Source organism: Lodderomyces elongisporus, chromosome 3, assembly GCF_030384665.1.
Source record: "Lodderomyces elongisporus chromosome 3, complete sequence".
Lineage (NCBI taxonomy): Eukaryota > Fungi > Ascomycota > Pichiomycetes > Serinales > Debaryomycetaceae > Lodderomyces > Lodderomyces elongisporus.
The window spans coordinates 1,593,018-1,606,433 of NC_083675.1; the positions used below are offsets into that span (position 1 = coordinate 1,593,018).

Here is a 13,416-nt window from a genome sequence, read left to right on the forward strand (position 1 = left end):
TTTAATACAGATGCTTTTTGATTGAATCAACTCCATCATTCCTTTCCTTCTAACTTCTCTACACCTGCTTCGACATCTTTTTTAACATTCATCTCAGCCTTTTTAGCACTTTGCAAGAATCTATCAATTGCATTTGGTTCACGCTTCAGCTCCGAATCACCCAACGTTGACTTAGTATCGTGTTCTTCACTCCCGCTCAAATGCTGAGATGGAAATTGTGCAGGGTGAGAAACTTGCTGTGGTTGATAAGCTGTTGGTGGTTGAATGTTAGCATACTGTGGGGGGTACCCATAGTTAGGTGGAACATAACCCTGAGGGAATTGAGAAGGATGAGGGTGTGGTTGTGGTTGTGGTTGAAGTTGTGGTTGTTGTAAAGGCCGTTGCATATACTGAGATTGTGGAAGTGGTACTCCTTGGTTGTACCCACCGATTGCAGGATTTGCTCCTTCATTCATTACATTCGAGAAAATGTGGCCATATATTTGATTTATAGCCGCAGGATTAGGTCTGCGTTCATCTTTTTCATCTGATTGTTCTTCATCTTTTTGCTTTTTCTTTACATCAGATTTCTCAGAACCATTGGAGTTATCCACTGGCTTTTTCTTTAACAAAGATAACAACTCATTTGATCCTTTTACATTTTGCTTTGATTCCGAATGCTTGATGGACTTAACAGTTTCAGGGGTTTCAACAGATTCAGCGCCCTTCTTAGACTTGTTATTAGACTTGCTAGATTTCAAAGACTTTGCGGATTTGGCATTTTCAGCGAATTTGACCTTGGAAGCTTGTTGCTTGCCATTGGAGTTATTTGTGTTGCTTTGTTGGTTAGGACGACCAGCTGATGTTTTTGCAACATTAGCTTGTGGTTGTGTTCCATTCTTTCTATTCTCGAGTGCCTTGATCTTGGCCTGTTTTTCTTCATAGCTTAATGGCTTACGATTCTGAGACGCACGAGAGTGGAAAATAAATTGTCTGTTGGTCAAGTTCAAAACCAAGGACGAGTCAATAAGCAAACCTCTATTACTCGAAAGCTTCCCATTCATATTGCTTCCACTCAATTGAGGCGTATCAAAAATAATTGCCAAAGAAGTCTTGGATCCCGCAGTGAATATAGAGCCAACAGTACCTTTTGATAAGATAGGAACTTTACCATGGTCTTGAACATAAACTACTCTGTCACCCAAGTCAAATTTTTGTTCACTTAATAATTGGTACGAATCACTTGCATTCAAAATCGCATTACGTGGTACACCTCTAATGTCCTTGTTCAATAAAGGAACTGGATTTGCGATATAAGAATCCATGTAATTTTCAATTGCAGCAAAGCTGAACTTTGTCAATGATTGACTTTCAAGGGAAACTGGAATGAAATCCTCCTTTACTTCCTTTAACCATTTCCTGACCAGTTTCAATTCATCTTGTGTCAATAATTGAGATGCTTGAGGCATATCGGATCCGTCCAATTTAGATAATGCAGCAAATAATTGAGGAAACTTCGTTTTGTACGTGTTTATCAAGTTCATAGCCAATGGGGAAAATTCCCAAAATTTTCCATTATACAGCTTCCTTGTGTATCCCAACACTTTTTGACGCTTGCTTTCAAATTTCAACTCCAATCCAATATTTGTTTTCTGGTTTCCATCGCGAATCATATATTGACTAGTGATTTTCGACAACAATAAAGGGTTGATACGGAGTGCTTTGCTCACTTCAAATGAGGGGAGGTATTGAATTTCCTTTGACTCAACAATCAGCCTGCGCTTACCAATATTTGGCTCAGCAGAGGATTGAATCTTAAAGATTTGTACGTTCAATTTGTCACCCGAATACCCAACAACTCTTGCTGGTGAACCATACGCCATGTCACCCAAAAATACAACTTGTGAGCCCAATGGAAATTCCTCGTCAATAGGTAATGGTGGTCTCGTAGTAAATCTAGGATCCTTGTTCGTAACTTCTTTAACAATCAATTGCAACGGATACACTTCAACCTCTTTGGAATAAGTTTTGACATAAGCACCTTTGGAATTTCTAATGAGACCATTAACTGGTTGCACATGAACCAAAACCTCAACATTCCCGAGTCTAACAGCTTTGGTCTTGTCCCAAACAAAGGTAAGATTGTTGCATTCAGAATTGTGAGCTCTCTTCTCACCCAAATCAAGTTCGTTGGTAACAACCAGTTTTTTACCATTTGGTGATTTAACTGATTCAAATTTGTTTGTTCCATCAACAACCTTGACCACCTTACACTCTCTTAAGAATGGCCAACTACTGTAGACTAATCTACCAACAAATCTCTGAGCAAATTGTTCAACCGAGATATCGGCCCACACGTTTTCAATGTTGAGAATCATTGACTCTGACCGTGATGAGAAATTGAAAACCTTTACTTCATTTTGAGCCAATTCAAACGTGAAAGGAATAGTTTGCAACGTTGGAAAACCTGCCAGTAAATCAGTTCCTGAACGGGCACCTTCAATATGTCCAATTTTGTACTCTTTAACCTCTGGCAAATCAAATTTCTCTTCATAACACTTGTCGTGTTCAATGTCATGGAAAAACCCAGGTAATGGTGAGGAAAATACACGATCAATCTGTGGGTTGTGAATAAATTTGACCGGGAAGCCACACGAGTTTCGCTTCTTCTCCTCAGGAGTAAGTTTTTCCTCAATTGGCTTCAAAGCTGCAATAAGTTTTTTCTCGTCAACAAAATCCAACAAAACAACTGCTTCCCAAGTTGCAGTTTTCCCATTCATATCAACATCAACTTCATGTGGGTAAAACTGAATAATGGGTGATTTCTCATCAATCATCAATGGTCTGTAAACTGCAGGCATCAATTTTCTTGATCTAGCGGGAAGCACAGCCATAAGTTGCTCAAATGGCTTGAATGGATGCGACTGCTCAAATTTCAAGTCTTCACCTTTTTCAATTAAAGCTTCAAGACCGAGTGAAATATCGGAGATTCTTGGAGCATAGTGATACCTGTAGTAAAAATTCCAAGAAGGACAACCACGGTAGTAATAATACAAAACCCATTGCAAACCTTCAACATAATGCTCGGTGATTTTAAGTAAATCTTCCTTATCGTCTATTGAAAAATGCAATTTTTCCTTGTAGTAATCATTTTTCCAATTTTTGAATTTGGTTTGATATACTTCCTTTGTTTCATTCAAATAACTTTCGCTTTCAACCAAGTTTGCAGCTTGATACTGCTTCACAGTACGTCTTAGTTCATTAATACGTTCTTCAAAGTCATCCCGAGTCTCAAAAGAAGGTAAACCATCAACATCAAATTTCGCAGTATAGTTATCCTCGGATTTTGAATGGACAATCAAGAAGCCTGCGTGCAACGCAAATTCCTTCAAAAAGTCCAAGTTATTTTCCACATCTTCTTTTCTTAATGGTAACAGTGGTAATTTATCCTCATTTGCCCAATCAATAAGGGTGCTTACAGGTTGGCTAGAAACTTCCATGAGCCATGGTTTGATATAACCAACTAATTTTTTTTGCTCCTTAAGGATTAACATTTTCCCAATTTTTTTTCTCTTTTTCTCACCCGATATGGAAACGTCATCCAATTTTTTGTTGAACCACTCGATATCCACTTCCTTCTCCTCGAAATTCTCAAACTCAAATTCCGACAAATGGTGGACCCAAATATTCAACCTCTTCAAATTAATCTTACCATCTTCATTGATGTAACCATCTGATTGAAGCAACGTTTGCTTGAATGTCGACAACAAAAGTGGAAAGGCACCTTTATTCAAATGCAAATCTGGTAAATGTGGCAAAAAATCATTTCCAATGACATACATAATAAGGATAAAATCGTCGAGAATGCGCTCAAAGTCAAACTCAAAAGAGATTTGTTCTTCAATCTCTTTAAATTCTAGTTCAAGATATTCTCGCAATACTGAAAGATGCAACAAATAAAACTTCTGCTCGGTGACGTCTTTTGGTCCCGACGAGTTGCCTCTTCTAGGGCCAAAAGTCACTTCTTCTCTCAACAATGCAAAATGCGGATCGTGACTCACCAAACCCAACATGATCAAGTCTGCATCTAAACCATAGATACAATGCCTCAAATTTGGATCATATTCAGGTTGTGCACGCACTGCTCTGATGTATTCCATGATCTTGTGCTCACCTTCACCGGGCACTTCATGGCCACTCAAAATGATTTCGACATTGGCCCATCGTGAGTCCTCAGTGATTTTCTTGTGTATAAAGTATTTCAAGTTATCAGTCAACTTGGCCATAAACTCTGTGCCTGGTGTAATGGAGTTTGAGTCAAAGGGATCTTCTTTGGGGATATCCTCGCCATTCTCTATAGCTTTTTTCAAATTTTCTTCGGCCTCATAAGCGGTACGAAATCGTCTAGCCCTTTGTTGATTCATCTTGGCTCTTGGTGCAACACCATCAATCGCCATATAGAATGTCTGTTTTGGCTTGATTATTGAAAACAAGTGGTCAATGTAGTTGAAGATTGCTGCATACATTTGGTCGTCGCTTAATCTTGATAGCGATCCATCATTTGAGTGCGTACATGTATGCAATATCGAGTTCATATCAAGGTATAAGTTATCAAACTCCGGAATCTGATTCTCATCTATCAACTGCGAAATCAATGGCCATCTCTCTGAGATGAATCTAAAAAACTTTGGAATACCTAAATGGTTTGTGTTTTGTTAGTTGATGTGTTTTTTCTTTTTTTGATTTTTACCATCACCAAAATTTACAATGAAGATGGCGGGACTTCAAACAGACGTCACATGTGAAAAAGTACATACCCATATTTGCTTTATTTACTAATTCTAGTTGTGGATTACTCTCAATCCGTTGTAAAGTCTAGAGGTAGATAGATATATATATATATATATATGGTTTAATCTTAAATGAGAAACACGTTGCGTTTGCTGTTGAAATATTCTCCATTTTTGTTTTTCTATTTTTCTGTCTCTTTTTTTTTCTTCCTTTTTTTTTCTTCCTTTTTGTTCGGTTTGTGAATGCAAAACTTACCTTGTTTTTCAACAACAATGTTCGACGCCAAATTGCAAACTTGCAATGCACGACTATATATGGAGAAAAAGCGGAACAAAGAATAAAGAGAGAGGAAAAAATTGAGAAACCAACAAACCAACAAACCAGCAAAACAATCAGTTTAGAGACAAAAAGGCAAAAAAAAAAGCACGAGCGTTTCTATGTCTATACTTTGGCATCACTTATCGTTTGTAAAAATTCTCTCTGAATTAAGCAATTTTCAACTTTACATTCTTACCTTCTCGAAATTTGATCAATAGATATAAAGTAAATACCAAAACAATTGTAATTTTTAGTATAGTATGAAATAAAGTATTAAAAACTAACACATAGAAATCAAAAAACAAACAAACAAACAAACAAACACACACACAAACAATCTCGTTAACAAAACAAAATTGTATATGGGTGTGAATATAAAGTATGTGGAACGACGATAAGAAGCAACTCTTAAAAGAACAAGTGTTGGTACTTTGCCATCATTCTAGTGTACACGAATTGAATTTCTTCTCCTTCTCTTTCTTTCCCTTATCCCTTATCCCGTACTCCCTGCACTCCCTTGTTCTCCCTTCCTCTTATCAAACTATCCGTGGGCAGGTAAATATTGGAACAGCTCAACTTGGCATTTGCCTAACAATTATATCAGAAGTAGTGGTTTGCTGTCTCCAGAATGGGGTTATCAACTGCGATAAAGCCAGCTTAATCTCAGGAACGTGTTTGTAAATCTTGATGGACAGCAACCGTACTCCGGCCTTGATTCTTGGCACTTGGGTGGCATAGATTGTTGATATTGAGTTATAAGCTGCATTCAGTTTTACAACAACAGCCTTCAGCAATTTGGCACTAGCAAGACTAGCGATTTTAAGCCATCGCTTTGCAGGATCCTTTTGATCCTTTAAAACATTGAATGCGGCTTTCAGCAAAGCCGTTGCTTTTGGGAAAAGCGACAGATCAACAAAATCTTGTATGTTTTTGGTTTGAACCTTGGTAATGTATGCCAAGGTTTGTATATTTTTTGCTCCCATTTTCATCCATTCATGGGAAACTATCCTCGCTTTTGTAAAATTACCTGTTACAGCTTTTGTTACTTTTGAAGCAGCTTTTGCAAAGCCAAGATGGGGATTTATAGACCAAAATTTCAATACATGATCTACCGAAAGCGCATATACTTTTCCTTCATTCCATGCTTTTGCAACCAGAGCGGTAATAAATTTGTATCTCTTGTTCAAAGATTTGACCAATTCATGATTGTTAATGTTCTGTGACAATGCACTTTCCAAAGCACTTTTCAAAGCATTGGTATGTTTTACAAACTTGTTGACCTTTACTTTTTTGTTGCCAAATGTCCAGAACCCTTTACAGTTGGTATTATCAATATTATTTTCGTAAATGATGCTATCGAAAAGATCAACAAGTTTATCAAAGGTGGATAAAGGTTTTTTTGCCGAGAAGCACTGAATATAATAGTATGTTAAACCACTTGCTGCAAATGTTAAGCAGATTATGACAAGACATATTGACAAGAATGACAAATAAGGGGTGCGGAAATACTCATTGTTGGCAAATCTTTTATTCTTAGTTTGCTGTTGCTTTCTTGTTCTTGTCAATTCTTCCTTTTTCAACATTTTTTCTCTGTCTCTTGCCTCATCTTGTTTACCAAAGTTATCAGCATAATGTGGATTATCCAATAAAAACTGGATTAACTGATCCAGATCATTATCATCATTATCATCTTTACCATTATCATCATTATCATCTTTACCATTACCAATACCATTATCATTGATACCAAGTGTGGTGTTAGTGGCGATGTTTGGTGTACCAGTCTTGTAATCTTTATCACTGGCATTTGATAAACTCAAACGGTTTTTAGAGTCCAATTCAATAGTGTCCTCCAAGTCTTCTGTACCAACACTATTTCTTTGTGCTGGTCTTCCATTCTTTTCCTTATCATGAAAGGAGCTCTGCTCGCTTATATATTGATTCAATTGTTCAACTTTGGCCTTTGCATAGTTTGTATAAAAATCGCTTGACTTTTTCATCATAGACGCATTAAAATGGTTCAAGTTCTCAAAGAATTTGATCTTGGAACCAACATCAGCCGAGGGAGTTGATTCTTCACTGATTACAGAGTCCAGGTTTAAGTTGGATGATGCTGTTGATGGAGAAATTGAGGAGGACTCGTGATTGGAGTTACCAACACTACTACTTCCAACAGCACCACCAGAACCTCCATTCCCACCACGTACCTTACTTTTTTCCTCACTTTCTTTCAGATTTGCGTAATTGACTCCGTCAATGATTTTAGGAATTTTAAAAGCAGTGCTATTGTCAACATCTGAACCATAACTGCCAGTATCGTTGATGAGAAGGTATTGTGCAGTGGAGCTAGTGGTTGATCTATCATCATCAAAGTCGGACGAGGACGAGATAACTGACCAGTCCTCATCCGCACTCGCCCCTAAAACGTGACCGTGACCGTGACCTTGACCGTGACCTGCTCCAACTAATTTATTATTATTATTGGTCAACGCCACAGATGCTCTTGGTGCATCTGCTGACGTATTTCTCTCTGTTTGAATTGCCTTTGACATTACTTACTAAAATGTAGTTTATCAATGCTAAAAGATTGAATTTATTGAGATAAGAAATCAAGGTTAGCAAAGGTAAAGAGTAATTGGTTATCTAAAAGTTTTTCCTTCTATTTTCTAAGATATATAATTTTTTCTTTTTAATTTTTATTTATTATTTAATACTTATTAGTGAGCTATTTTATGTATTACGTATTTCATGCAACTAATTTCCTGTAATCAGTTTTATTAGTTAGAAATTAAAATAGTAAAAAAAAAATAGGGATAGATAGAGAAACAAAGGGGAACAACGAATGGGGGGGGGGGGCAAGTGGTAGAATTAGAGGCAAAAAAAAAATGTATACAAAGTAATTATACCAAAAAGAAAAAAAAAACAATCAAAAAATTAGGGCAAGAGGAATGGTAACAAGGAAGACAGAGCGGTCATGAGGGTGAAGTGGGCGAAGGGGAACGGAGGAGCTGAACGAAAGACGAATAGAGGTTACATAAACAGAAAACAAAAAATAGGTCTTTACACAATTAAGTGAGCAGTAATGCTTATGTGTTTTTTGTATTCAAAATGAAAACACACCAACGTTATATCCATGCTGTAGTGATGTTGTAGTGAGCAAAGGTGAAGCTGAAACAAGAAGTAAACGCTAAAGGGAAATTTGAATATAATGTGGTTCATAAGTCTTCTTTTTTTTTTCTTTTGGTTTGTTTGTGTGATTATTTCTCCCTTTTTATCTTCCTTTTTTTTCTCTTCTTAAACAAGTGTTAAATTGTTCAATGTTAGTTGTAAAAGGTATATTCAGATATCATTTGTTGAAAACATGGTGTGGGTTTCTTGTTTAAGATCATTATTGAAAGGGAGGCGAGGTAACAATAAAAAGATGAGACTTTTTCAAGCTTTGAGGTATTTTTATTTTAAGGAAAGAAATGGAAGAAAAGAGGGCAAAAAGAAGCAACAGCAAATGTTGCTTTTCCTCCCCAATTTCTTAAACCATGTTTAATTTTCTTGCATTCTGTAGTGGCGAATACAGATGATTCTTAACAACTTTTGAATCACAATACAGATAACTTTGAGAAGCCTTTTACGAAAGCAAAAAAATGAAGAAAAAGAACAAAAAGAACAAAAAGAACAAAAAGAAAGGCAATTTCTTGTAGCAAAGAGATCTAGTTAGGGTCCTTGTGGTGTAGACTTTAGTGCACTGTAAAGGAATTGAAAATGTGGTGAATATTTTACACTGAATATTTGTTTCCTACCTATACCCATACATATAATCCGTGCCTCTGTCTCTATCTCTGTTTACGCTCCCTGACCCCCCCCCGCCCTTGGATTGTGTACATCAACTGATAAGCGATAAGATAAAGAATTAAGACAGCGAAAAAAAAATAAAAAAAATAAAAAAAAATAAAAGGGAGAAAGACATTTCATTCTTCGCACTTTCCCACCCCTCCTTTTTCCCCCTTAGGCTCTACGGTTTTGTGTCATAGTTACGACGTTAGTGTTTATGGTACACAAACACAAAAACACTTACTACACAGGAATAACCGACATCGGATCGATGCATCATTACTGCTATTTATCAAATACTCTAGTCGTCATTTTTCTTTTGGATATCTTCCCTTTGATTTTAATTTTTATTTTTATTTCTGTTTTTTCTGTTTCTGTTTCTGTTTCTGTCTTTATTTTTTTTCGCTATTTTTAACTATATTGAACTTTTCTAAAAATAGTCTTTTGCTTACAAGATTCACGTACGTTTCAGCATATCTTCTTTCCGACCATCTTTCAATTTTGCTAATTGCAGGTGTAGACGTGTTAGATCACTTTCAAGCGAATGAGTGTACTGGACTAAATTTTGGTATTCAGACAATGAAATAAATCGCTCTTGTACTGGAAAGTGTCCCTCATTAGAACCCATCACATTACCACTTTTTGTATTGCTATTTGTGCTCAGCACCCCGTTTTTCTGCATTTCAAAGTGAACATGTTGATTCGGTATATTGTCCACGTGGCTCCTGTGCTGCAAAGTTGTAGGCCCTTGTACAAAATGGTGGTCAGCTGTCGGATGCAAAATATTGCCAGTCGGTGCGTGTCCTTTATGTTGTGGTTCTAAAGGTATCTGAACCTGCTGCTGTTGTATCGGTTGCTGTTGCTGTACCTGCTGTAACTGCTGTACCTGCTGATGATGCTGATGATGCTGATGATGGTGCTGATGCTGTGAATACGGAACCAGGTTAGTGGTTTGTGAGGTTGGATGCCCAGCATGCAACTGAGCTTGAACCAGATCAAAACAAGGGTTGGACCCTAGTTGCAACTCGCTTGCTGTTGTACGCACCAATCTTACACCTTGCCCGGGTCCTGCTATACATTTTGTAGGTTGGCTATACGTAGGAACCATTTGGTGTGAATCATGCATTGTAGCAGCGTAAGGTGGTGCAGATGTAATTCTTTGATATTGATTCGCAATTGGTTGAGGAAAAACTTGTGTTATCCTTTCACCATTAAGGTTATCACTAGCGTTCCGCATTGGTAACAACGGAAGTCTAGAACGAGCAAACGGAGTATGTCGATTAGGTTGATCATCCAGATCCCTCTCTGCAAATGGCTGAAATGGATGCGGTAGTATCGGATAATCACCACTCATGGCTGTTGACGCCGCATTATGAACAACAGAAATCGCGGGAAGTCGATTCAGAATAATCGAGTTTGAATTATCAGCAACCATAGACGACGTTGCATTCGACCTGAGCTTTTCCACTGGCACTCCAAATGGCTTGAAAGGTGGTACTTTGTATTCGGAATCAAAATGATTGGAAGAGCCGGTTGAGATTGATGTTGATTGCGACCTACCACCTTTACCACTCTTTCTCGTCTTACTAGCCAGTGCGTTTCCACTAAATAAAGATGCATTATCAGAAGAGGAAACAGTGCCCAGAGCATCATCATGATCATTATCATCATCATCATTATTATTATTATTATTATTATCATCATTATCATTATCATCATTATCACCTGCAATGAATGACGTTGCTCTATCCAGACGGGTACATGCGTTGGCTGAGTTTTGATGTCTCGTCAACGCATCTGGTCTTGCAAATGTTTTTGAACAGCGATCACAAGAGTACGGCCTTTCTCCAGTATGTAGTTTCTCATGTCTCTTTAGATCATGGATTCTCCGAAATTTCAAATTGCAAACGGTGCAAATATGCGGTTTCAGTGATGAATGAATCAATTCATGACTAACCATGTTGTGTTTCCTTGTAAATCCCTGGTTGCATGTTTTGCAAAAAAATCTCTTGGGTAACCGTTGCTTGATCATGGAAGATCTATTCAATTCAGAATTTTTTTGTGAAGCTAATGAGCCAGGAGCAGATGTTACTGCATTTCTATAGTTTTCATGTTGAAAATCGAGCTGCCGTTGCCGTTGCTGACTCTGAGAATATGCATTAAGTTGTATGTCATTTGGCAAAGGTTGTTGCTGCAGTTGTTGCTGGTGTTGATGCTGGTGTTGCTGTTGTCGGTGTTGTCGATATTGCTCTGTCGTTGTTTCCGTCAATTGACGAATCGATGGCAATACAGTTCTTTTTGATTGGTTTCTATTTGCATCGGTTCCTCCAACAGAAGTGGATTCAAGATTTCGTTGACTACCGCTTTCGCGCATATACGGAGCCAATGGAAACGAAGATAACAACAACACTTTGAATAAATGTTTTGAAACAAACAAACGAAATAATAACAAACAAACAAACAAACAAACAAACAACAGATTAGATAGGTTTGATTGTTAACTTATTTCGCTCTTGTTATGATCTAATTCCTCAACGATCGAGACGCTCAAAACTTAATAATGAATGTTGAACTTTCTGGAATATTACAAGATGACACCTTGTGCTGTTTCTGGTTGTATTTTTTTATAAAAAAAAATCCAAGTGGAAGGAGCTTAGATTGATTCTTTATATCAACAACAAATCTTACCGAGCCTTTGAAGATTTCAAATCACACACAAAAGGAATGGAAGGGGAGGGAGGAGAATGGTAGGAAACAAAGCAAAACAATGTTTGACTCTATGACGAAGGAGCTGGAGAAAGAAGCAAGTTATGTAGCAGAATGATTGAACAAAAAATTCAAATATTTCTGATGCACCAACTTGGAAAGTAAAAACATGTAATAACTGGAAAAGTGTGTGGTAAATTTGATGAAACAGAAAGACAGTCACTGTTATGCTAATGATTAATTAATATTTATTGAGGGATCCTTGTTTGGTGAGTGAGTAGCCACCATTAGCCCAAAGTCAACTGTTTTCCTTTGTTGCTTTGCCATGGACAACTCTTATGCAACTCACGTCTAAATTTTGTTTTAGAGCTGCGTGAAAAAAAATATAAAAAAGAATTAGAACTAAATTCTGTGTGATCGGGAATACTTGAAAAAGAAAGAATGAAATTAAAAATAAAAATTAAAAATTAAAAATGAAAACTAAAAAAGAGAAAGGAAGCCAAATTTAAATCCGGATTTTTAACCAGAACAAACAACAAGAACAAAAAGAAAAAGCAAGAGCAAGAGTAGGAAGCAAGAAGTACAAAGATGGATGGGTATCGTTAGGTTTCTGTGACTTTAATTCTATGTCAAATACGAGGTATGGTGGTGGAAGTATGCTGGACACAGCCCAAGCAGATTCGAATGCATGCCTATTGTTTGTCTTTCCCTTTGTCTCGATTTGTGTTTAGAGTTTTAAAGGAGGAGGGTGGTCTCACCAAAAGGAGGTAAAGAAACTATGGTAACCAAAGAAGCCAAAACAACAATTATCAAAGCAGAAACCAATATTGCGTCCAATTTATTAATCTTGAAGTCAGAGTGATACTTACCGGGCTCATACAGTTTTGTTGCTACACAAAGCACAAGCATTACCGCCTGAGCTTGAAAAGACAATAAACACAATTCAATAGAATTTTGTTACTTCCAACCTTTTCAATAAGGTAGTACAAAATGATAACTTCGTGAACTATCTTCCAAGATCTACTGCACTATTTCCAACAAAAATTAATCGACAGATTGCAATCTTTTCTGTTTTTTTTTTGTTTTCCTTATCTTTTTTTTGGTTTCATTTTGTTTTGTTTCATGTTTTTGCTTTAATGGGGACCAATAAAGGAACTCTAGTGGCTTGTTTGAATGGTTCTATTCTTTTCTTCTCGCAATGGACAAGCTTTATGATTGATTGGACTAGACGATGTTCTATTTTGCTGTTTGCTAAAATAACTGGGAATGACAAGTACAAAAAAAAGCTTATAAGTTTGAAACTACAGGAAATAAAGAGCAAAAAAAAGTGAAAAAGTGAAAAGATGAAAAGATGAAAAGGTGAAAAGGTGAAAAGGTTAAAAGGTAGAAAAGAAAAAGATGAAAAAAAAACAATTGTCATATGAAATGTGAAAATAAGTATGGTGATGAGCATAATAATAGCTAAATGATTAGTGTTGGGGATTCTACAATATATTGCACAAAGAAATTGTTTTGGTATCAATGCAAATAAAGTTTAGTGTGTTTCTTTGAATAGTGAATTCTGAATTTCAACTAGAACTAACACAAGAGCAACAGATAAAGTTAAAAGAAAATAGTTGGTTAAGGAGGTGGAGAATAAGATGATGATAAAGATTATGAAAAAGAAGATAAAAAAATAAGATGAAGCAGGCGGTGGATGGTTGTTGGGAGGCACGAACACTTGAGCCTTGTTTGTGGCGACTTCTTTAGACTCAAGAAAAGTTACTTTTCCACAAGTCGTTAGATGCGCTGGTTTTA

The 13,416-nt window shown here is 36.8% G+C and overlaps 3 protein-coding genes across 3 annotated transcripts; all 3 read right to left on the reverse strand. All coding sequences in view use genetic code 12, as the record gives it.

Annotated features, from left to right (window-relative positions):
• Positions 1–35: 35 nt before the first annotated feature.
• On the reverse strand, positions 36–4,800 carry exo2 (exonuclease II Exo2; the record flags this gene model as incomplete). The annotated part of the gene is made up of 2 exons (XM_001525439.2): positions 36–4,675; positions 4,797–4,800. The coding sequence occupies 2 exons, from the start codon at positions 4,798–4,800 to the stop codon at positions 36–38; spliced, it is 4,644 nt and encodes a 1,547-aa protein (XP_001525489.2).
• An 860-nt stretch (positions 4,801–5,660) lies between these two features.
• PVL30_002914 (uncharacterized protein) lies at positions 5,661–7,640 on the reverse strand (the record flags this gene model as incomplete). Its single annotated transcript, XM_001525440.2, has 1 exon — positions 5,661–7,640. The coding sequence occupies one exon, from the start codon at positions 7,638–7,640 to the stop codon at positions 5,661–5,663; it is 1,980 nt and encodes a 659-aa protein (XP_001525490.2).
• Positions 7,641–9,370: 1,730 nt separating this feature from the next.
• PVL30_002915 (uncharacterized protein) lies at positions 9,371–11,287 on the reverse strand (the record flags this gene model as incomplete). Its single annotated transcript, XM_001525441.2, has 1 exon — positions 9,371–11,287. One exon carries the CDS (start codon positions 11,285–11,287, stop codon positions 9,371–9,373), a length of 1,917 nt encoding a protein of 638 aa, XP_001525491.2.
• Between the last annotated feature and the right edge of the window lie 2,129 nt (positions 11,288–13,416).